The following is a 25282-nucleotide window of genomic DNA, read 5'->3' as shown; positions in this document are numbered from 1 at the left end:
AATTGGAAAGAAAGAAGAAAAACTATCTCTACTTACAGATGATAGGATCTAATATATACAAAATTCTAAGAAATATATACACACAATTAGACAATTAAATTAATAAGTGAGTTCAGCAAGGTTGCAAGAGGTAATCAATATGCAAAAGTCAGTTGTATTTCTATATATAGTAATAATTCAAAAATGAAATAAATAAAATAAGATTTAGAAAAGAACTCCATTTATAATAGCACCAAAAATACTAAAATTATTGTGAATAAATGTTGAAAAGGAAGTAGAAGACTTATACAATGAAAACTACAAAACAGTTTTGAAAGAAATTTTAAAAAATCAAAATAAATGGAAAGACAACTATGTCCATGAATTGTAAGATTTACTAGATGTCAATAATCTTCAAAGTAATCTATAGATCAACGCAATCTGTATCAAAATTCCAGCTCTTTTTGCAGAAATTGACAAACTGATGCTAAGATCCATCAGGAAATTCAAGGAACCCAGAATAGACAAAAATCTTGGAAAAGAAAGTTGGAGGACTTACACTTTCCAGTTTCAAAACTTACAAAATTACACAATGAAGACAGCATGGTGTTGGTATTGACGTAGAGAATGAACCGTTGGAATCTGCTGGATCAATAGAATAGAGCTGAGAATCCAAAAATGAACCCATAACTCTACCATTAATTGATTTTCAACAAGTGTGTCAAGACAATTCAATGGGGGAAACAAGCATTTCCAACAAATGATGCTGGGAAAAACAAATATCCACATGTATAAGAACCCAACACGTAAAAATTAATGCAAAATGATTCAAAACCCCAAATGTGAGAGATACAACTAAAAACTAGAAGAAAACATAGATCATGTAAATATTTGTGACCTTGAAATAAGAAATGGTTTCCTAGATATATGTCAAAAACACAAGAAATAAAAAATAAATTGGACTTCATCAAAATTAAAAACTTCATGCTTTAAAAAACAATATCAAACAAGAACGTCAAATAGGGAAGACAAAAAAAGTGAAAAGACAACCCAGCGAATGGGAGAAAATATTAGCAAATCATATCTCTGGTAAGGTCCTTTATATCTATAACATGTGAGGAACTCTAATAACCAAAAACCCAATTAAATCAACCCAATTAACCCAATTAAAAAATGGGAAAGGATTTGAATAGACATTTCTCCAAAAAGCATACAAATAGTCAATAAGCCCATGAAAAAGATGATCAGCATCATTAATCAGTAGGGATACGTAAGTCAAAATCACACACACTAAGATAGCCATAAAAAAAAAAAGGACAGTAGGTATCATCAAGGATGTAAAGAAAGTGAAACCATCAGACATTCCTGGTAGGAATGTAAAATGGTACCAGCCACTTTGGAAAACTGTCTGGAGGTCCTCAAAAAGTTGAAAAGAGTTACTACATGACCCAGCAATTCCACTCTGGAGAAATACCTAAAAGAACTGAAAACATATGTTAATGTAACAATTTGTACATAAACACTCATAACAGTCTTATTCATAATAGCACAGAAGTGTTAAAAACTCAAATGTCCATCAACTGATAAATGGATAAAATATGGTTATCCATACAATAGAATATTGTATAGAAAGGAAAAAAGGAATAAAATCTATAACAAGGAACCAAGTACTAGGCTGCCTGGGAGGCTTAGTCAGTTAAGCGTCCAACTCTTGATTTCAGCTCAAGCCATGTCACACTGCCAGTTTGGAGCCTGCTTGGGATTCTTTTTCTCTCCCCCCGCACCCCTGCCCCACACCTCACCTGCTTACTCTCTCTCTCTCAAAATAAATAAATCAACTTTTTTTAAAAAAGGAACTAAGCACTAATAGATGCTGCAATGTGGATAAACCTTGAAAACACTATGTTAAGTGAAAGAAGCTGAACATAGAAGAAAGGGTCACATATTATATAATTCCACACACATAAAATGTCTAGAATAGGCAAATCCACATAAACAAAAAGTAGATTAGCCTGGGGCTAGGGAAAGGGGATATGGGGAACGACTGTCAAAGGGTATAGGGCTTCTTTCTGGAATGATGAAGATGTTCTGGAAGTAGTGCTGATGGTTACACAACCTTGTGAATATACTAAAATCAGTGAATTGTATACTTTAAAAAGGTGATTTTTTGAGAGAGAGAGAGAGAGGGAGCGAGAGAGTATGAGTGGGGGAGGGAGGACCAAGGGAGAGAGAATCTCAAGCAGGTTCCATGCTCAGCAGGGAGCCTAAAGTGGGGATCAATCCTATAACCCTGGGATCATGACCTGAGCTGAAATCAAGAGTCAAACACTCAACTGACTGAGCCACCCAGGTGTCCCAAAGGTGAATTTCATGGTATTAAAATTATATCTCATTTTTTTAAAAGAAAGCCCTAGCTACATAGCATATCAATCTCCTGCTCTGACTCATACCTGGAAATTATCTAAACTCATCACTAGCCACAGCATAATCTGCTTCATTCCCAAAGTGGGGTAAATACTAGAATTGCTTATAACTTATTACTTTGTATACCTTCTACTTCTGATTAAATGTCAATTTTCCAAAACCTCTTTTCTGACCTTGATGCCTTAAGTCCTTCCCCTAAGCTTTTTCCCACTCAGCTGTGAAATTTCTATGACTCTAATAGCATAATTATTCTGCCTTCAGAGTCAAGAAGTAGAAAAAAACACGGATTTTCAACTCAGACAAAAATTCAAATCCTCACCACTTTCTAGCTGTATGCAACTTTGGGGAAGTTACTTAACCATCTGCTTATATGTAAAATGGCAACAGCACCTCTCTGAAAGTGTAAAGATTCAAAGAGATAATATATGTTAAGTGCCTAGTCATAGTAACTTTTCAATGTCAGTTCAGTCCTTCTCAGTTTTGTAAAATGGATGAAGCTGACATTGGCCCCAAATGGGCAGATACTGTGCCCCAACATGAAATGTGTCCCCAACCGGTGGATCTAGGGACTCATGATATCTAGGGACGTCTCAAGGGCACAAATGAAAAAAATGGAGCAAATGGGTGGGACACCTTCATATGTGTTTAATTTGGAACCTGATTCCCAACCTAATACAATTCACAGGCTCATTACATCAGGTTCTGAGGCTCTCTAGGCAGGGAGACAGGTGTTTGACAGAAGAAACAAAAGGCACGCTGCTCCAATTACCACAAATGCAATGCATTACAAATAAACACATGTTTCCAGGGGCAGAATGAGGAGATCTGAAAAGCCTGAGCCACAAGACTGACTCTAATTTTTCACACAGGAGGTAAAACTACAATCTTGCCACTTCCACCTCTGATGATGAGTTTAAATGGGAAGGACACCACTGAGTTCATTACAGTGTGGAGACTGGCTGCCCATCAACAGAGCCTCTTTTACTCCCCTAGCCTTTTGTTTTATACAAGAATTACACATATATCTGATACTCTAAGCCAATTAAGAAGAAGAAATTAGGATAGATCCAAGGCTCTCTCTAATCAAAATCACTTCTTAGTGTGTGAGCTTCACAATTGCCATAGCTATAAACACTGCTGTGCGGATCAAGGGTCCTGAATCTAAAGGAGCCCCAAATTCATCTAGCAGTGCTAATTCAAATGATGTTTACAATTTTTCATTAGTCCTCATCACTATAACTATAATGTTCAAGACCCTTTAAAAAAGAGCCCATTGACCTCTCAACCCATATCATCTAGCATTCCTTTGTTCCTTTTCATCATACACATATCTACACCACGAATACAATATTTCCAAAATAAGTATCTTTTCATGCCTTCCTGCCTCATTCCTCTTCCTGAAATGCCTTATTCCCCTCAATCTCCTAATTCACCCTGTGAATTTCTATTCTTCCTTTAAATTCAGCTCCGATGCCTCCTCTTTGGTTAATCCTTCCCAATCTAGACAAAATTAAGTATACCTCCTCCATTCCCTCAGGGTCAGAGGATAGCATGAAGGCCTTGTGCATACAAAGAAAATGTTAAAGGTAAAAATTTTGCTCATCCTTGTTGTGCCATTCATAATCTTTCACAAAGTTTTCACAATACTTTCACTTGTAAGAGATCTTCTAAGTCTAGTGGATTTCAAGAATATATTTGTTATATAATCCTTTGCTTTAACTAAAATCTCAGGAGAAAGGTCAATACATACGCAACAAATAAAACCAGAGTTGCTCTGGTTGTAATAATACAGAGAGGATCCAAAGTATCTCCACTTGAGTCTTCCCACAGTAAGCCCCGAGAATGGTCTGTGGAACCAGTTACCCCAATCCAACACCTTCTTTTTATAAATTATAAAACTTCAATCAGGAGAAGGGATATGTGATATTTAAGGGCATACAATAATTTAGTACTAGGGCCATGTCTCCTGTCAGCTAGCCCTATTACTTGTCATTCTTGTCTTCCTACTCTTGGGGGTAAAAAGCTACATGAAGAAAACTGATGAGAGAGAGAAATAAGAGGTTTAACTAGCCTTAAAAATGCTATGGGAGCTTCTTCCGTCAGCCTGCCAGCTGGAGCAAAAGATATGCCAGTATAATACCTACCTTGAGACAGTCTTAATGACTGGCTGCTAAGAGATTCCGTGGGGAGGCAGAAGAGACTGAGGGACTGGGGCGGGGGAGGGCATAGGGAGGGTTACCTAGTTAGGAGGCTGCTGTTTGCAGGGACAAATAAGTACTAAGTCTCAGAAGGGGGCCCATGTATAGTATGGGCTTTCAGGGTCATCAAGAAGGGGGCATTATAGAAGCTTAGCAGGTATTGGTTATGTTGTGTATCTTGACTTGTGTTGTACTTTATACTTTGCAAAAACCCAATGAACTATATATTTATTATTTGGCACTTTAATACTTCAATGTTTAAAAAGTTTACCAGGAAAACAGGCCTCTGGAAGAGATAATAGACTGAAGGTCATAAGGCCCCAGAGCTCCTTTAGCCAAGGACTACACTCTCTTGACATCCTTGTATCAACCCCTTCTTCACTGTCATGGTCCCACTACTATAAGCCTCCAGTATCTCATAGATGGACAACCAAAATATGCTCCTAAAGTCTCCAGGCCAACACAAGTTCTTCCTCCTCCATTTCTACACTGTCTCCAGATAAACCTTCCCAAGGAAGGCACTGATTGAATCACTCTCTTGCTCCAAAACCTTCACTATTCCCCACTGACTACATCTCTGAGCTTTGCATTCAAGGTTCTTCTTATCAGATCCCAATCTACTATTCCAGGATCAGCTCATGATTCCTTCTTATCAAATCACTGACTGCATCTGAATATGGCCCACTCTGCCATACTTGTGTTGTTTTATCTTCTTGTTATTTTCATTCAACCCTAGGAAAAGGACTGAGAAAAAAACTAATCATTTGCAAAAGTAGTAAAAAGCTTAAGAAAGTCTATTCACCCCTCAAAATTACCCCCCATCCTCCATCCTCCCTATTCCCTTGGGGGAAAATAATACTTTAGAAAGTTCTATTTCATCTTCATATGATAAAGATTGGCAGCAAAATATAAAAAATAAATCTAGCTCCTGGGAAAAAATAAAAGTAACTTTATCTCCCTATTTTTGGTTTCCTACATGAGATGGTGATGATAACAATGATTTTTTTTTCCACATAGCACTTCAGAGTTTACAAAGCACTGTCATAAACCACTTAATTTCAATAAAATCTCATGATAACCCTAGAAAGTAGACATTCTCATTGACATTTATACATAATGACACCAAGGCTCAGGTGACCACTAAGATTACTTTCCAATTCTCATATTCCTGGGATTCTCTGAGATAGATAAGGTTTATTTCGACAACTTCCTACTACTCTTCTGAGCATCTCTCACCCCATCTCCACTCCTCCACCACCAGGTGTCTATTCTATATTCCATCCATACGGAGTGTTGCTCTCAGTGTGGTTGTAATCTCCAATATGATTCCTGAGACCACCATAGTCATCCTCCTATAGGTATTAATAAATTCCTAGAGGACTCCAAGACTAGAAAATCTTTAAGATCCAAAGAACAAATCTTAAATGGTGACATTTTAGGCAATTTAAGAAGAGATGAGAATAATATTTAGAGAAGGAACTTATCCAGTGCTCCCAAGAAATTCATATTCCTTCAATAATTTTTTGAGGCCTACTATCAGCCAGCATGCTAAAAAGCTGAGGCAAATAATAAAACATAGCCTTTGCCCTAAAAGAACTCACAGCCTAGTATAGACCCCACGTGCAGTACTGATTTTAGCTCAAAGAATCCAACTCTTGACTCCACCATTACAAAAGTTTTTGCCAAGTTAGATGTAATCCCCAGGAAGACATTCTACCCACTGTCATCCATTCCTCCTCATCAACAATAAATGTCCCATTCAAAATCAAAATGTCCCAAGCAAATCAACAAGTAAACTTCCCAAGTCCAGAGAAATTGTTTCACATATTTATAAACAAACATTAGGGAAAACATTCAACTTTACCTGTATTCATAGAAATGCATGTTAAAACACTCAAATATTGCTTTGGGGTGGCTGGCTGGTTCAGTCAGTTAAGCATCTGACTCTTGATTTCAGGTCATGATCTCACAGTTTCTGAGTTCAAGCCCCTCATGGATTCTCACTCTCCCTCTCTCTTCTGCTCCTCCCCCACTCTCAAAACAAATAAATACACATATTTTTTAAAAACACTCAAATATTGCTTTTACTCCTATTAATATTAAAAAAAATAATAATGTGCTGAAAAGTGAGGTAGAAATGGTTGATGGACTACAAACAGGAAAAACTTTTTATAGGAAACAGTATAGTAATATCAAAAGCTACATATTTCATAATTTTTTTATCAAGTAGTTCCTTTCCTGAAAATTGAGAATGCCTATAGTCTTACCTGAAAATTGAGAATGCCTATAGTCTTACTATGCAATAATCATGAAAAATTTGAAGTCAATACAGTTCTCTAATAGAAATATAATTGGATAAATCATGGTACAAGTGCTATGAAAAAAATATATAAGTAACAACATGTAAAAATTATAACTGAAAAAACAATATGAAATTATGGCTACATAACAATCACAATTATGTAAAAAATAAGTTTGCATATAGTCAAATATTGGAAGAGAATGTGGAAAAATGTAGAAGCAGCTTCTCTATTGCTATGGCAAAATTATGAGAGAAATATGTTCTGTTTAAAACTTTCTTTAATCATGCTGATATACCTATAAATCCTACTTTATTACATTGCTTGTTTGACTATCTTTCCAAATAAACTATAAGTTTTGTGAAGATGGGACAATGTCTCTTGTGCTCAGCATTATAGTGCCAGTTCCTACAGAATAATTCATGAAAAAATGAATGAAATAACATGGGAAACTTCATAATAAATACCCTCAAGATGGAGAGGGAAAGGAGACCACTAAAAGTAAGCAAAAGGCTGATCTGTACATGCCTTTTTTTTTTTTTTTTTAAGCTCTATTGATGGGAAAAACCAAACCAACCATTGAAAAATCTCTGGGAAGTCTTTATTTCCTCAAGACCACTGCTGAGATGCTCCTAAAAGGTGTGGAAAAAGACAGAGGGTGCTAGGTATTCCCAGGATTTGGGAGGAACACATGGAATCAGAAGGGACAGGAGCTTCATATCCTTGCCCTACCCCCAAACCCACTGCCCTTTGACTCTCAGAACTTTGCATATAATTATTGCTGGAATTAAGGGGTAGGATGTAGCAAGAGGGAATGGCTACCTGAAAAAAAGAAGGCAGAAAAAAATAGATCACAGAGAACAGTCTTTTTAGTAGGAACTTAAATTTGACACCATCCTAAAATCTGGCTAAGAAATAAATTTCCAGGTACAAAGGAAAATAAGAAGCTTTAAAGGAATTGAGCTCTGGAGTCAAAAATCCCCTTTCCTGACAACTTAAAATCAGTCTGAAATATACCAGAAACACCAGAAGGATTATAAATCATAAAAATATTATAAGTATTAACAAAAACACATAGGGAAAGGAGATTATCTTTAAGTTGTTTTTCAACCAACCTACGCAGCACCTGTCACAGGCCATACAGGCTCTTTCCAGCTTAAGCAATTTTTTTATCCATCCTTAGTGCTTTTAGGCAAAAGTGTCCTAATTGACTAATGGCTCAGAAAGTAGTTTAGCTACATAGAGAAAAGAGGCACTGAAGTAAGGAGAAAAAAGCACAGAGAAAGAAGAATCTAGATTTTAGATGTCGCTCTACCTATTTCATGTTGTAACTATATACACAAATCACAATCTACCTGAGCTTTGGTTTCATAATCAAAACAGGAAGTTATACCAAATTACATCACAAGGTTAAGGTGACAATTGAGTGAGATGACACCTGCAAGTCAAAGTACATAAGAAATTATCAAGTTTTACTTATATGTATGACTTTATTACAGAATCCTAAATTTCCTTCCAGGGTCAAAGTTAAGTTGAGTATATTTTTTTCAACCAAAATGACTGCATAAGTCATCTAGGAGCTAAAGGAAAATCAGCCTAATCCTACTTTGCCAAGTCAACTGACAATTTATTCTTTCAAAGAGAAGACTTTTCGTGTGGGCAAGTAGCAATAAGGAAGGACTCTCCTCTGCTCCCAATCTTAGGGCTGGAATTCCACTATTCGTTATTTAGGATTAGAGAAATTGTTCTATTTTCCAACTCCTTCTATGAAAAAGCAAAAACCTGTGAAAAGGAATTGCCAATAACCATTAACAACTTCTAGCTGAACAAAGATTAATTTAGCCTACTGAAAATTAAAGGCTAGGAGATAGGGACACCGACAATAATCTGGCCTACAATTTCCACGAACCTCCTGACTTCGAGGAGGTTCCAACCACCACTGTGTCCAGCCACTAAAATTTCCTCCAAATTCCTCATTTCAGCTCCTAAAAATCACCAGACTAATTCTTGCACTGAAAAATAAGACCTCCCGTCCCAAATTGTTTCAGAAAAATATGTTTACCTCTGGAATGAGTGCCACCCAAGTCACAGGACATATGTCCATGGACTCAGAATGAAAGGTGTCAACAGGGAGAGAAGGCACAGAAAAGTAAAACAGCAACAACAACCACAACAAAATTCACCACCTCCACAGTTCTTACTATAATCAACAGCCCTGATACTAGGAAAAATATATTTGCTCCCCTAAATTCCTACTCCTAATAACTAGAAAAACTGCCCATGACAATACTTAAGAGGAAATTGAGAATTCTTCTTCATATCAACTCTCAATCCTACCTGTTGCAATAGCTTCAGTCCATATATATTTAAATCTGTGTGTTACAGTTTGCTATTTGACCTCACAACAATCCATGAAGAAAGAGGGGCAGGCATTATTACTACAATTTTAAGGATGAAGAAACTGAGATTCAGAAAAGGATAGCAACTTGCTATACCTGAATTCACCCAGACCATCTGACTCCAAATCTCCTATGCTTTCCAGAACATTATGATGCTTCTTGAGGTTTTTTGGTTCCCTTCTTTCCAAAAAGTATCAGTCTCAACCTTCCTGTCACCACCTTCCATGGCACTGTTCATTGGCTTTTTGTGTCAGAACCCAGAAGTTTCTGCAAGAGAATTTCGAGGTAGCATTAAAGAGAAATCATTAAGCTTAATATCCTTGGAAAACAAAGATGTCTGTTAAATGGCTGAAAGAACTGATATTCTTGTCCACTTAATATAAGCTTCCAACTAGATTAGCTATCCACCTAGTTCTATGACACCAGCAACTCTGTCTAGGAAGCTAGTAGAAAAATATACAAAATCCAAAGTCAAAGAAGTTTAGTCCTGGGTTCTAGTCCTGACTCTATCACTTCCTGGCTATGTGAGCTTGGGTCATCTCCCCATCTTAATTCCTTCATGCATAAAATGAGGATAACATTAATTATGCCCCACAAATACTATCATGTAGAGGATTAAATGAGACAATGAATGTGATAGCACTCAAAGAACAAAGCTATCTCAAAAATATCTTCCCCCAAGACTTTCAAAACACTAGTAATCAATGTTCTCTAAACTATATGTAACCAACTACTACAACCAAAATGAAAGAATATTCATCTAGGTTTGTCCTATTTTTTCTAAATTATTTTTAGTGTCATGGAAATCTATCTACAAATAATTTTACTTGACTTGAAGTCTCCTACAAATACTCATATGGTATGCTGTTGTCAAAATCTGCTCATCATGGTGGAACACTTATTGAACATCTCTATGTCCCAGACTATGATTAGATGTTTTCAGTTTATTTCAATAGGTTCTCATAAGAACCCTTTGAGATATATTTTATTTCCTCTTTACAGATAAAGAAACTGAAGTTCAGACAGAATAAGAAATTGCCCAAGGTCAAATGTGTGTCTCTGTCATTGAAGATAAGAAACATCAAGGTGTTCAGGGGCAAGCAATTTGGAACACTGTTCTCTAGTGATTACACAACAAATTGATTAAAAGCATGGACTCAGAACTAGATTACCTGGGTTCAAACCCTGGATTCACTATGAGCTTTAGTTTCCTCACTTGTAAAATTAAGTTAATAATAATAACCTATTTAATAACCTAGTAAATAAGTTAATAAATCTGCATAGAACAATGCCTGTCATATACCCAATAGATTATGTATTATGATCATCATTTCTCCCACTCTGCTTACCCAAACTTTCTCTTTTCCCTGCCCTGAAACCTGTACACTAACTAGCTTAAATCTTCTCTACACACACATTACCCATTACTGTTATGCTTTTGCTTTCTTTTCCTTTTAAGTGAAATGCATCTCTCCTTCCTCATTAATCTAAATCTCCCTCAGCCTTGAAAGGCTAGCTCAGATCTACCCCTTATGTGAAACATTTTCTGACTTCCTCAGCCCACAGCAATCTCTTCCTTCATCTGAAAAACCCTTTATACTGTCAAACAATCTAAACTGTAGAACTCACTTGATTTCTAAAAATCACTTGATTTCTGAAGATAAATGATTTAACACAAATCCCTAATTTTTGAAATAGAAATTGAAGCTTAAAGACTTAAATTGCCTTTGGTGACACAAAAAGTTAACTGGCAGAGTAGACACTTGAATCTGGATATTTTAAAATGTGTTCAATGTTCATTCTACCATACTCTCCTAATTTTTGTCTTCCTTGAGATTCTGCACAACTTCTCAAGGCTGAAAGCATATATTCTATAATTATCTAAGTATTTAGCTGGTTTTGTGGACTTAATGGCAACTAACACACTGGAGTTAGATGTTTGCTGATTAGCAGATCAATCTTTCATTGGTGCCCTTTTGTCTAATAGGTAAAGCATTAATTAGCACTCAACAGAATTTAAATTCTCACCATCAGGGAATAATAGGGGCTGAAGAGGGAAACATATCCATATGTAACCCTAGAGTTGTGTCACAGGGTCTACCACATCCCACTACATACCCTCAAACTTGGAGCCCTGCACCATGAGACTTGGGGCATAGGACACTCCAGCATGTCCCCCCCACATACAGCTCCCTCTCTGGATTATTACTGGAACCTGGAAGTATAAAAGAAACAGTATTCAATTGAGTTTTTATTATGAATATTAGGGCCTTTCAAGGATTAGAGTCCACAACAGAACAAAAGGGACTTCAGTTGCCTCCTACAAAGTCCAAGCCTCTTTTTGCAGGATTACCTCAAGCTAAAGTTACTGCATAAAGTTGCTAGGTCTCTTGAACAGAGAAATAAATAAGAGGTATATATCCTGGAAAGTTATTATAGCTGTAATTAGGAGGACTGGAATGGATGAATGGTCCTAGACAGAAGGAAAAAAGAAAGAACTGACTCCAAAATTTGAGAAAGGCTCAAGTAAGCAAAGACACGTTAGTGGCTAGGCTGAAAGAGGGGAAGAAATCGAGAGTACATGGCTATTCTCCCAAGAACAAGCATGGAATGTTTATGCCCATCAGAAAAGGGTATGTTAGAGAGTGGAAGAGCAGGTTTATCATCAAGGGAGGCTAGTAACAATAATTAATGCTTTTATACCATTTTACAATTTATAAAAATATTTTTGGGGCCCCTGGGTGGTTCAGTCGGTTAAGTGTCCAACTTCGGCTCAGGTCATGATCTTGCAGTTTGTGAAGTTTGAGCCCTGCATCGGGTTCTGTGCTGACAGCTCAGAGCCTGGAGGCTGCTTTGGATTCTGTGTCTCCCTCTCTCTGCTCTGCCCCCGCTCATATACTCACACTCACTCTCTCTCTCTGTCTCTCAGAAATTTTTTCATAAGTCATTGACTGATCCAACAAATAATTATTGAAAACCTTCTTTGTCATACCAAATGCTGGGGATACCAAAATTAAAGTTATAGTCATTGTCTTCAAGGAGATCTCAGTGTTGAAGGTGAGAAGATGAGAAGAGAGACAAGTAAAACCTGATTATAATACAAGTTAATTGCTATGAGACAAGCAAGTATATTATGGTTTCTAACACAAATTGAAAGAACTAAGGAAGGAGTAAATCTAGTCTTGACTCTATTAACAGTCAACAACTGAACTGAGTCTTGAAAATTATTCAGGCAAAAACACAGAAGAAGCCTTTCAGGTAGTAGGAGTAGTAAAACATAGGGGCATGGCACATTCCATTAAACCTGAGTAGTTTGTCATGGCTATCAAAGTGGGTGGGGGTCAAAGACAGAACTGAAGAGGTAAGCAAAGTCAGATCATGAAAAGCTTACTGTGTATTTCAACATTTTTCAGTCACAATGTTGTTTAGTTCTCCAGAATTATCCTTTGGGTAAACCAAAAGAATTTTTTCACTAAGGAAAAAGAAACAAGCATGTTGGGTGGCCCAAGATGAGTATTTCATGCTGAGGGAAGAGAAGAACTTCAGAAAAATGAGCTTCTTGAGAGCTAAGTGTCAATATAATCTATGGAGGAGAACCTCAACCCTCTCTCTGACCCTCCCCTGTTCATGCTCTGTCTCTCCCTGTCTCAAAAATAAATAAAACGTTAAAAAATATATTTAAAAAAAAAGAGTTATATTTGCAGTAAGTAAAGATGATTTCCAACATAACATATACTCTAATCCTAGAATACTTCTTCCTCACCATTGTTCCCTTCTATCCTTTTTTTCATTCTCTAGATCTCACTCTCCTAGGTTCAATTTGGCAAAGATTTACTGAACTCAAACTATGTGTCAGACACTCTGCTGGATGCTAAGAATATAAAAATGAGTAAAACCCTAAGCTTGCTGCAAAGAACTCTCTATCACATAAACCAATCATTGTGTTGAGTCCAGTGATAAAGATATCCACATGACTGAAAGAGGGCATGGAGCGGACAGAGATGCCCGATATATTCCAGGAGCTAAGAGAAGGATTTCTGATAAAGGAAATATTCATCTCAGTCTCAAAAGGTGAATATGCGTTTAGTCAAGAAAAGGAAGGAAAGTAGAAGAAAAGCAATTGCAGGAGGAGTGGACAGCATAAACAAAGGGAAGGAATGCCATAATGTGTATATGGAACTGCAAATAGTTCAATAATCCTGTAAACTGAAGTTTAGGTATGGAAATGGTTAGGAGATTGAAGAAGTAAGCAGGGGTCAAATCACAGGAGGCCATGAACTTTACATATCAGACATGGGATAGGACACGAAACGCATTAAGCAAAGGAGTCAAAGAGTCACATTTGTATTTTAAATAGTTCATTCAAGCTATTAAGTGGAAATCATGATGAGGCATGCAAAAGTTCTAGGTGAAATTAATGAGAAATTGAAACAGACAACTAATGGTGTCCTCAGTTGAGACAGAGAATATAAGAAGAGCTGGAATAGGAAGGGAAGATAAGGAATTCAATACTGAAACAAATGACCTTGAGTCACCTTTAACCACCCAAATGGAGATGTCCAGCAGGCAACTAAACATACATGTAAAGATCAGGACAACGTTCTGGTCTAAAGGTTGAGATTTGAGAACTGATTGCATTTAGGAAGTAACTGAAATCTTGAGAGTGGATGGACCAGGGAAAATATGTAGAGTGAAAAAGGAAATGGGCAGAAGATGGGGCCCTGAGGAACACCTACATTTAATGAGGTAAGCAAAGGAAAAGACCAAGAAGAGAAGGAACTTTAAAAAGACAGTATGAAAAAAAGATTGCCATATTCAGAAACCAAGGGACTTCCAAATAGAAGATAAACAGTATCAAGCCAATCAGTTAAAGTATAGACTGACACCTTCCTTTGGATTTAGCAATGAGGTAACCTAGCAAGAACAATTTCAGTATTATGGAAAAGGTAAAAGCTCTCAGTGCAAGGGGGCAAATATAGGATAAGGAAGTGGGGACAAGAGTGAGATTTCTCTTTCATATCTGGAAGAGTGATTAAGAAGGCAAAGAGCAGATTTTGCTTGTTCCTTTCTTTACAAGGATGGACCAACCAGTAGAAAACGAGAGTATGAAAAGAAGGAAATAGAAGGGGTGAAATTTAGAGCAAAGACATGGAGAAGGCTGGAGGAGATGGGGCTTTTTTAAACAATAGACAGTATCCTCATGCTCTGAAAATGGGATAAAGAAAATGAGCATTGAGGTAAGAGAGAGAAGCAGAAGAAGAGCATTTTAAAGGAACTGTGTAATAATAGCAGAGAATACTGAAACCCAAGTTACGTGTTCAGAAAGAGTGTAATCCAGAATATAGCCAAAGTTTAGGATTGAGAGAGTAGTGGCAAATGAATCTGAAAAGATAAACTGGAGGTTGTAAATAATCCTCACAAGCAACAATGAGTTAGAGAAGAATGTTTAAAAGGAAATTAACTCTAGAAAATCAGTGAATGCTTTTGTTTTAAGAATACTCTGAAATTGGTTAAGCTTTGGGTCAAGTCATGATCTCATGATTCATGTGTTCAAGCCCAGCATCTGGCTCTGTGCTGACAGCTCAGAGCCTGGAGCCTGCTGCAGTTTCTGAGTCTCCCTCTCTCTCTGCCCCTCCCTTGCTCGTGCTCTCTCAAAAATAAGTAAACGTAAAAAAAAAATTTTTTTAAAGAATATTCTGAATGCAATATGAAAGATAGATTGAATAGGAGAAAATAATACAGGAACACCTTTTAAAGCCATTCTGTTTCTCTCTTCCTTCATTTCTCCCTCTGTAACCATCCTTCCTTAATTAGTCACAAGTGAAACTGCAGCAGAACTATTTTAGAATTCATTTATTAAATAAAATAAGGATTTATGTGGTCCTGTCCCTAATTGTTAATATAGCTGAGTCAAATGGGTAATGTTTCTTATTTAAAAAAACAAAAAAACAGACCAAATTATGTTTCCTTTCAAAAAATACCGAAGAAAACCTTCAAAAATTCTGGGTATGAACAGACTTCAATCTAAAAAAATTAAGATATTTCTCACCCCTGAAATGTGCAAAATAGATCATAAAACTGCACAATAAGATCTGGGGAACTCAACAAAAGGACCAAGATAGGTTGGGTACCTGCATGTGGAAACAAGGAAGGATGCAACAATCACTAGTATGGCTCTTTACCCTTTACAAAATGCTTTTCCAAAACCTTGTTTTATTCAATTCTCATGACATCGCTATGAGATATATATGCTATTATTCCATTTTACACATAAGGGAATTTTTGTCTGTATTATTCCAGAACCCAAAATACTGTCTGGCATATAGTAAGTGTCTAATGAAAAATGTGTCAAATAGAGGGAAAGGGGGCTCAGTGAGGTTATGTAACTCTGATAGGGTCATATGGTTGATGGTGGAGCCAGGTCTCAACTCTAGGTCTTCTGACCCTTAGTCCTATATGTTCATATTGTTTCATGCTGCTGAAAAGAGAAGTGTAGAGTGACTGAATATAATCATAATCTGCTTTGTAATTTTACATGAACTGATTACAATTTCAGAAATGCCTGCTGTCAAGCAACAAACAAGGCCAGTATACTTCCTCCCATTCATAGGCACGCTGAATGGGCATCTTTAGAGTTCAGAGATCTATGGTATTTGCTCACTTTATTCTTTCTATAGGTCTCCTGCCCTATTCTAGGTTACTTCCTTCTGCTGCATTGAAGTAATGTCTGCAGAATAGAGAAACCTTTTTTATCATCCTCTCCTCTCTCTGGAAAACTATATGTAGCCTTGTGGTATTCAATTGCATCTATGTGGAAAGCTAAAACAAAGAATGACAATGCCATCCAATGAGTATGCAGAAGGTCCTACAAGATTTAGAGGGGCACATATAGCATGAGTGCCATTAAACACTAAAAACAGTATGCAACTCTACATCCTGAGGCCACTACATTTAACCATGCCCTCACTCTCTTTAAGGATATGATCCTGGGGCACCTGGGTGGCTCAGTCGGTTAAGCGGCCAACTTCGGCTCAGGTCACGATCTCACGGTCCGTGAGTTTGAGCCCCACGTCAGGCTCTGTGCTGACAGCTCAGAGCCTGGAGCCTGTTTCAGATTCTGTGTCTCCCTCTCTCTGACCCTCCCCCGTTCATGCTCTGTCTCTGTCTCAAAAATAAATAAATGTTACAAAAAAATTAAAAAAAAAAAAAGGATATGATCCTGAAAAAGCTGTGTATATATAAAATTTTTGTAAATTGAGTAACTCCAAAAGCAGTGGGGTGCTTACTATTTAAGTAAATCACTGGATTCTACTCCTGAAATCATTATCGCACTATATGCTAACTCACTCAGGTATAAATTTAAATATATATATATATTTTTTAAATTAATGAATCATATGGTAAATCATTTTGCAAAAGAAACAACATTTTTATAATAAAAAATAATCTAATTTTTTCTGCTGGCAAGTTTGTCTTTTGTGTGTGTGTAGGAATCCGGCAATCTGGGTTCAGATCCTGAAATTTCAGCTTAACAGCTTAACTATTTAATTACTTTTATGTTAATTACTTTATGATTAACAAGTGATTACTTTTATGAGTTTGTTTACTCATCTATGAAATATTCTTTCTACTGTTCAGGATCACTGTGAGAATAAAGTAAGACAATGTGTATGCGTATGTTATATAAACTGCTCAGCACAGTGTATATGGCAGGGATCAAGAAATAAAGGCTTTCAGCCAATACTTCAACATACGTATACAAAAGTTCTTAGGTCTATCAGGAAGAAAGAAATTCAACCACATGTCCCCAATTCCCATCTTTGAGGAGGTAAGAAAGAGCTACTGAATGGAGAGTACTCAAAGATGAGCCTTTCATCCAAAGACATGTTTAGTCATTTATTGACCTATGCCTCTTCTTCCAAAGATTTACAAGCATTATGCCATAGAATAAATTATAAAGTTTTTTTTTAAAGAAAATAGCACAAAACTGTAACACGGAAATAATACAGTGCTGTAAAGGATCTTAGAGAATGTCTGTTTCAATCCTCTCATTTGACAGATTTTACAAAATCAACCAAGGAGGCAAAATAGTTTACCTAAGGATACACAATGGCACATTTTTAACGGCCTAATCATTTCTACCCACATCTTCATTTCCCAGGACAACCCACCTCTGTGTTCTCATAGTATCGTACACATGCTAATTACCATACTATAATAAATCCTATTTAAATATCTGTCCTCTTTGGGGCACCTGGGTGGCTCAGTCAGTTAAGCATCTGACTTTGGCTCAGGTCATCATTTTATGGTTAGGGAGTTCGAGCCCCGCGTCAGGCTCTGTGTTGACAGCTCAGAGCCTGGAGGCTGCTTCAGATTCTGTGTCTCTCTCTCTGCCCTTCCCCCCGCTCACACTCTGTCTCTGTATCTCTCAAAAATAAATAAACGTTAAAAAAATTTTTTTTAAATGTCTGTCTTCTTTCCTCTTGGACTGGAGGATCCTCATAAACAAGGCCTATGCCCAACTTATCCTTATATCTCCAGCATCTGGCTTATGTTAGATGTTCAGCTGCACTGAACATATCCCAGTTAACTGTTTTACCAATTTTAGAGGAAGGTATACAACTCTGGAAAACTTACTGTTTGGGTCTCCACTACTTCTTGCTTAGCAAGATACTGAAAAGGCTAATGTTATTAAAGATCTGAACTTGGTACAGAAAGACAGGAAGCAATCTCAAGTAGAGAGGGACACTGGTAAAAATGGGTCCCTGAAAGGAAGGTCATCATTGTACCACAGTCCAACTAACCTTATTATATTTTTGGATTTTGATTACTAGGCCTCTAAGAATCTCCTTCAACCACTTTACAATAACCTTTCCTGAAACAACAATAACACAAATAAGACAGTGAAATTGGTGTGAATATAGCATGATACTCGTGTGGCTCTTTTTAAAGTATGCATTAAAGAATTCCACAAAGAATCTTTAAAACAGACAAAAATAGTATTTTTAAGGAGAAAAAGGATTAATTTGAGGGATCTGCTTAAAGAGTGACTTAAGAGTAGAAAGACCTCTTTAAGGAAGATGCGGTCGCAGCTATAGTGGAGCCCTGGATGCCTTGCTCCTGCTCCTGACTCACCAGTGTTCACTCTTGCCCAGGAACAAGATGATCAGGAAGCCACTCCACAGTCATGGCTTTTAAAAGCACTGGGAAAACACTCAGGAACCAGAGGCAGGAATTCAACAATTCAGAATAACTCTAACCAGCCACAACCCGGTATCTTTGGAGAACGTATGTGCTGACTTGACCAGAGGTACAAAGGAAAAGAATCTCAAAGTGAAAGGACCAGTTCAGTTGCCAAGACTCTGAGAATCACTAAAGGAAAATCTCCTTGTGGTGAAGGTTCTAAGACTTGGAATCATTTTCAGATGAGGATCCACAAGCGACTTACTGATTTTCAGTCCTTCTGGGATTGTTAAACAAATTACCTCCATCAGGATTGAGCCAGGAGTGAAGGTTGAAGTCACCATTGCAGATGCTTAAATCAATCTTTTCAGTAAATTATATCAGTTATTAAAAAAACAAAAAGAGTAGAAAGAAATTTGAGTTGGAGTCAGATGATGTAAGTTCTAGTCTCCATTCTCTAACTTCTTATTGGTGGGCAAATCATTCCATTTCTCCACAGCTAGATGATCATTCAGGTTCTTTCGAGTTCAAATGCTATAATTATAAAAGGAAAAGTCTCTATCAGTCCTTGAAAGAATCAGGGATGGAAAAAGATAAAAGTTAGAAAGGTAGAAAGATAGCAAAACAGAGGGATAGAGTGGTACTGTGGTATAGTGGGGAGAGATAGCTTAGTAGGGAGACTGAAGTTCTAGATTCTAGTTCTGGTTTTGCCATTAACTAGTTAAATAACCTTGAACAACTCACTGTCCCCTCTTCAGATCAAGATTTCTCCCATTTATAAAGTACCCAGATGATCTTCCAGCTCTAACCATCTAGAATTCTAAGCTATAGCCTACTGCTCTTACGAACAATGACATTTTATGGAATCAGTGTGTTTATGTTCACCAGTCAGAAACAGGACACACAGACAAAATATTTAGCAGACAGAAACCTCAAACCTCATTTGAGCTTCCTCCCAAGTTCCAATTCAAATATTTTTCTAGAGCCTCTCACAAGCACTGGTTCAGACTACCATACTTTGAATTCCCCTATTCTTAATAATATGGCCAAGGTTGGACCATAAAAGAACGAAAGTAGGTGCTGCCTAGTAATTCATCAATCCAGTCTTTTCACGGCCTTTGTCTTTTCTACCACTGTACTTTCCTTATACTATCCATTCTCCGGACTGAGCCAAACCTATCTTTTTTTATTCGAATTCTTCAAGGTTCAATTCAAATCTCAATATTTCCATGAAGCATTCCCTTCCCACTTCTAGCCCGCACCCATTTTTCATTCTTTTAAACTTCTATAGTACTACACTGCTATGGTAGAGATTCAATAATATTTGTAAAAAGCTTATTAATACAACATTTCACATACAGCAGTTACCCAATAAATGACAGTAGTTGGTGTTGTTGCCACACCTTTAGCACTAATTACATACCGTTTAGTTCAGTGTATCTTAAATTTAATGTGCAGGTGAATCACTTAGAGATTTTATTCAAATGCAAATTACGATTCAGTAGGCATGAGGACCTGATAATCTGTAGTTTAATAAGCTCCTGGTTGATGTCAATGCTGTTAATCCAAGGACTATTATTCTTTGAATACAAGGGGTAGTTTTTAGTAAATTTAAAAAAAAAAAATGTATGCTTATCTATCCATCTTGACAGAAAGATCTTAAAAGAGAGATACTATGTCTCCTTTTTCTTAGAATATATACCTTATACAGAGAAGATGCTCCATAAACACCTGTGGATTTACCATATCTGCAGTTTCTAGAACATCTAGATAGTCTCTAGAATGCCTGTGCTACACTGATTTTCAAACCAAACATTGAGAGATGCTAAGATGAAAAATTTCACTTCATCACTGTTATTGAAATCACTGAAAATGGAGTCAGGAAAATCTGAGAGAAAACTTACCTTTTCACCAGTGAGAGTGTAATATGCAGAAAAAACAACATATCCAAATGGACGCTTGTTCCTTGTTTAAACACAGAGATCATTAGAGTTCAGTGATTTTATTTTATTTATTTATTTTTTTAGAGAGAGAGAGCAAGAGCAGGGGAGGGGCCAGGGAGAGGGAGGGGGAGGGAGAGAGAGAGAGAGAAAAAATATCTTAAGCAGGCTCCATGCTCAGCGTGGAACCTGACTCAGGGCTCAACCCCACAACCCTGGGATCATAACCTGTGCTGAAATCAAGAGTTAGATGCCCAACTGACTGAGTCACCCATGTGCTCCTAGAGTTCAATCTTAACTGCACTTCAACCTTAGACATGAACCTTAAAAGAAAACATGCATTGTCAGGCAATATGTATATATTTTTAAAATATTAACAATAATTACTAATAAGGGATATAATGATCTTGATTTCATTTTTTAGTGAAGCAGATACATTTTTTCAATGATTCTTCACTGCACAATTAACCTAAAGATCTTTAGCAACCAATGAAAACACAGTTCAATCAAAAGAGACAGAAATATCCTCCAATTTTCCCATCAACCTAGTCAGTGGCAAAGTCCCCAAATTCCATTGTTCACAATTACACTGGTAAACATTAGAAGGAATCTTAATCTATATTAAGGTTGCTCTGAAGGCTGCCTATTTAAAGCCCTTCTTTTAAATCTCCAATTATTTAAATGCTTGTTAAAACCCTCTTTATTTTAGCATTCTATAATTCAGATGAGACTGACATTCTTAAATTCTACTGGGAAGTTACACTCTGACTTCCTAGTCAAGCATCAGGAAAATAATAGTAGGCACATATGACACCTGCTCACTGGTATCTAGACAGTTTAAACAATAAAACAAATTTACTAAAATTTGCCTTTAGAGCAAAAAGCACCTTGTTAAGGCACTCTGCTTGTCATAAGCAGGCACCTGCTCCTTAACTTACAGAGAACTTCCAATAAAACCATTCAACAATATTTAACTGAGATGTTTTTAACACATTTAGGCATGATATCAGACAAAATCTGCAATCCTGAGAATTGCTATTAAGCACAGAAACAGAGAAGCATCAAATGCTGTCAAGCACTAAACTCAAACTGGGTTTATGAGTTTTAATAAATCAATGTTATTACTTCAGAGAAAATTCGAAAACAGCTGGGAGTCAGCCCAAAGGAAAATGGCTTCTATTACTTCCATCAGAAGTCTAGTCTCCAGGGCAAAGCAAATTCTCTGGTTCATGCCGGGCAGGCAGTCTTCCTAGAGAATAAAATACCCAAGAAGAGTTTCAAATCTCAAGCCACTGAAGCAGTTAGTGATAAACACAAATCTACAGCAGCCACATCATACACGTACAAATGAGTGTCTTCCTACCTGCAGGTACCTAACTGGTAATTAAACCCAAAACAAATGCCTTCAACAGGATAGGAGATCAGGACAAGGTACAGGAGTGTCAGATTCTTGCGTAAAAAAACGAAGCACCAATATCATTCCCATTTTTCCCCTCCTTTTCCTGGCCTTTCTTCAAGACTCAGCTTTTGTGAAGCTTTCTCCTATAACTCTGGCTCTCCCATTCACTTTATTGAATGCCTGAAACACTAGTCTGAAATAATTCTAGATTCTTTTTTGTTAACCATTTCATGTTTCCATTTTGTCTCCCCAAATGTGAGCTCTCTGTAAGGCCCCTACAGTGCCTACCCTATAGAGGGAGCTAATTATTAATATTGCCAATAATATAATAACAAAATAGTAAGGGAACATAGCATAGTGGAGTGCCACTACTGGAGTCAAACGGGCCTAAGTTCAAATCGTGGGTCTACTATCTGCTGGCTCTATGACTTGGAACACATTATCCATTTTTTGTAAGCCTCAGTTTTGTGGTAAGAATTTAATGAGCTATATATTAGAGCACCTAGTACAGGGTTTGACATATAACATATGTTCAGTAAAGCTTAGTTACCTGCCTTTCTCACTTAATAAGCACTTGCTGATTTGAACTAAGAGTAATTACAGGGGGCTCCCTATGGTACCATCACATACTCTTAACTTTCTGCAAACACTCCTGCAAGTACCTTTGTCATTTCCTAACAAAGGTCCCTTAAGATTTTTTACTCCACTGTTCTGAGAAAAGGCAACTACGCAAGTCACCCAAATGACTATTCAAAGTAGTCATATTAGGGGCCAGCCGGAGTGCATCTCCACATCTACATCTCACTTCCATCACACCCACGCCAGTACTCCCTCCCTCCAAGTCTCCCAGTGAGAAAATGATAGAGAAAAGCAGTGAAGCAAGCCAAAAGAGGAAATGGAGATAAACAGCTCTGTGTTCCCTCTGTGCCTCACTCTCGAGAGGAAGCACTTGGGTCCAGTCTGTAACCTCAACCCCTGTGAGAACGAAAAAAATAAAACCCTCCCCGTATTCCTGGGGCGGGGGCAACCAGGCTCTTGCCTCTTCATTTCTTCAAGCCCTTCACCAATCAATTCCACCATCACCACCCACCCCATTCATCCCCTGGGCCAACTTCCTGCTACATAAAATAGAACCTCTTTAAACTGATGTGTCTTAAATGAACCTCATTCAGCTTTTACCAACTAGAGGTAACATTTCCCCCCAGCCTTCACCATTCTAAGTTGAATATCCCTTAAAAAAAAAAAAAAAAAGAAAGAAAGAAAGAAAGAGAATTCTTGAAGTTGCCGTCTACTACATTAAGGTAGATCTCTATTTGTTTGTGCCCCTTTAACGATCCAGAATATTTTACCTCAGTCATCTTTCCAGCTGGAAAAGGCCATCACTTCCACAACCCCCTCCCACACACATATTTTTTTCCTAAAACAAAAACAAATGAAAAAATCCACAAATCCCCTCCCTGCTGCACAAAATACAAGAATTTTGATATTCTTAAACAGACTTAAGCCACGCTCCATGGGAACAAGTCTCTGTACACCTGGGCTTTCACATGTGTGCCTTGACCAACGTTGATGTCACTACGGATACAAGCCCTCATCCAGCCAGGTGAAATCTATCCCCACCACCCTCTCCCCGCACAACACCGATCTCCACTGCAAATTCACTCCGTGACTCACGATATAGAATTGTTGTTGGCTTTGAATGTTTCACCTGAGCTTTGATGTGTCTAGGCTGAAAGTCGGCTTCCTCTGCACCACCTCCCCTTCGAAAACAAACAAACAAAACTCTATTTTTTAAGATTCTTCCCTGTTGCAGAAAGTAGCTCTTTTTATGTGTCGTGAGGGATTTGAGAGAATCGAGGAAATATTTCACCTCAGGATTCACCTTTCCACCGCCCCCCCTCCATACGCACGCTCACCCGCCATCTCCCCACTGCGGGACCATGCAGACCCCCCCCCCCCTTCTCCCGGGTCCGAAACGTTTCCTTGGCGCCCCGGGACCGCCTTCCCCGCGGCCTCCACAGCTGCCCGGCAGGCCCCGGGAGCCCCGAGCGGCGGCGGCGGCCGGGCACCTACCAGTCGGTGTGAGGCTCGTCGACGACCAGCAGCACCTTGGCCTTCCTGGCGGCGGCGGGCGCGGGCGCGGGCGCGTCCACCAGGCCGGCCGAGGCGGCCGTCTGCTTCACGGCTTGGGACAGCGAGCTGAAGAAGCTGCTGCCCACCGACGGCGCCGGGGCCGCCTGTGGCGCGGGTTGCGGCGCGGGAGCCGAGGCCGGCGGCGGCCTCCGCTCGGGGCCCGGCGAGGCGGCCGGGGGCGCCGACGAGGCCGAGGCCGCGCCCGGACCGGGGGGCGGCGGCGGCGGCTGCTGGGGCTCGGGCCGCTGCAGGTCGGTCATGTAGCCATTGGGCAGGTTGGCGATGAAGCTGCTGTCCGACAGCCGGCGCCTCAGGAAGTTCATCATCTGGCTTGAGGGGCTGGGGGCGCGCGAGGCGGCGAGGCCGGGCGGCGCGGAGGGCGAGACTGAGGCGGCAACGGCGGCTGGAGCGCTGAGGCGGCTGAGGCGGTTGAGGAGGCTGCGGCCGGGTCCGCGGCGCGCTAGCCCAGCAGACAGCCGCGGTGCACTGGGCCGGGCGGGCCGGGCGGCTGGAGGCTCCGCGCCAGGGAGCGGGCGGGGCCTGGGGCGGGGCCACTGCTCGCCCCGCCCCGCGCCGCAGAGCGGGCGCCGCCCCCGACTCCCCGCCTGCGCGCCGGGCGCCTAAGCCGCTAGGTCTGGGGTCCTAACCCGCAGGGACCGCCAGGTCTCCCGCAACCTGAGCGGAGCTCTGTGGGGAGAGCGTGGGAACCAGTCATGCTCCCCGAAAACAGGGAAAAGGGGACCGAGACCCCTACCACCTATTTGGCTGGGGATGAAAGAGACAGGTCCCATCCGATATGGAGACGAAGGAGACTGTCCCCACGCTCTTTGGAGGGAAGAGAGGTGTCAGCCTCCCCACCATTAGTTGAGGAAAAAAGCCAGTCCCGTGACGCTGGCACGCGTACACACACACACACACACACACACACACACACACACACACACTCCCTGTAGTGAGAAAGAAAAGAACCACCTCCTTTCCCAAAGCTAGGAGAAAGGTGCCATCTACTCAACCTCCGGGTGGGGGAGGAAGGAATAATCTGCACCCACTAGCGCGCGCGCACACACACACATACACACACACACACACACACACTCTCTCTCTCTCTCTCTCTCTCTCTCTCTCTCTCTCTCTCTCTCTCCTATGGTGAGACAAAAAATAACTAACTACCCCTTCCTCAATGCTGGGTGAGAAAGACATCCCTTCCATCCCAAGGTGACGCAGACATGACCTAGTGGGAAAGCAAAAGGTCATCTCCTCTACTTTGGGGAAATAAGGTAATAGATCCCTCCACCGGGTCTGCGGGGTGCATTTTTGGTGCCTGCAC

General features: G+C 39.3%; 1 protein-coding gene across 1 annotated transcript in view; it reads right to left on the bottom strand.

Annotated features, from left to right (window-relative positions):
• Positions 1-24449, bottom strand: part of SYN2 (synapsin II) — a 201409-nt gene extending 176960 nt beyond the window's left edge. The window contains exon 1 of the mRNA XM_042979524.1: positions 23896-24449. Coding sequence (XP_042835458.1) covers positions 23896-24281 — 386 coding nt within the window. The 5' untranslated portion in view covers positions 24282-24449. The remainder of the gene's footprint in view (positions 1-23895) is intronic.
• Positions 24450-25282: the final 833 nt, after the last annotated feature.

Source organism: Panthera tigris, chromosome A2 (assembly GCF_018350195.1).
Source record: "Panthera tigris isolate Pti1 chromosome A2, P.tigris_Pti1_mat1.1, whole genome shotgun sequence".
In the NCBI taxonomy this organism is placed as follows: Eukaryota; Metazoa; Chordata; class Mammalia; order Carnivora; family Felidae; genus Panthera; species Panthera tigris.
This window is presented reverse-complemented; position numbering and strand designations above follow the sequence as displayed.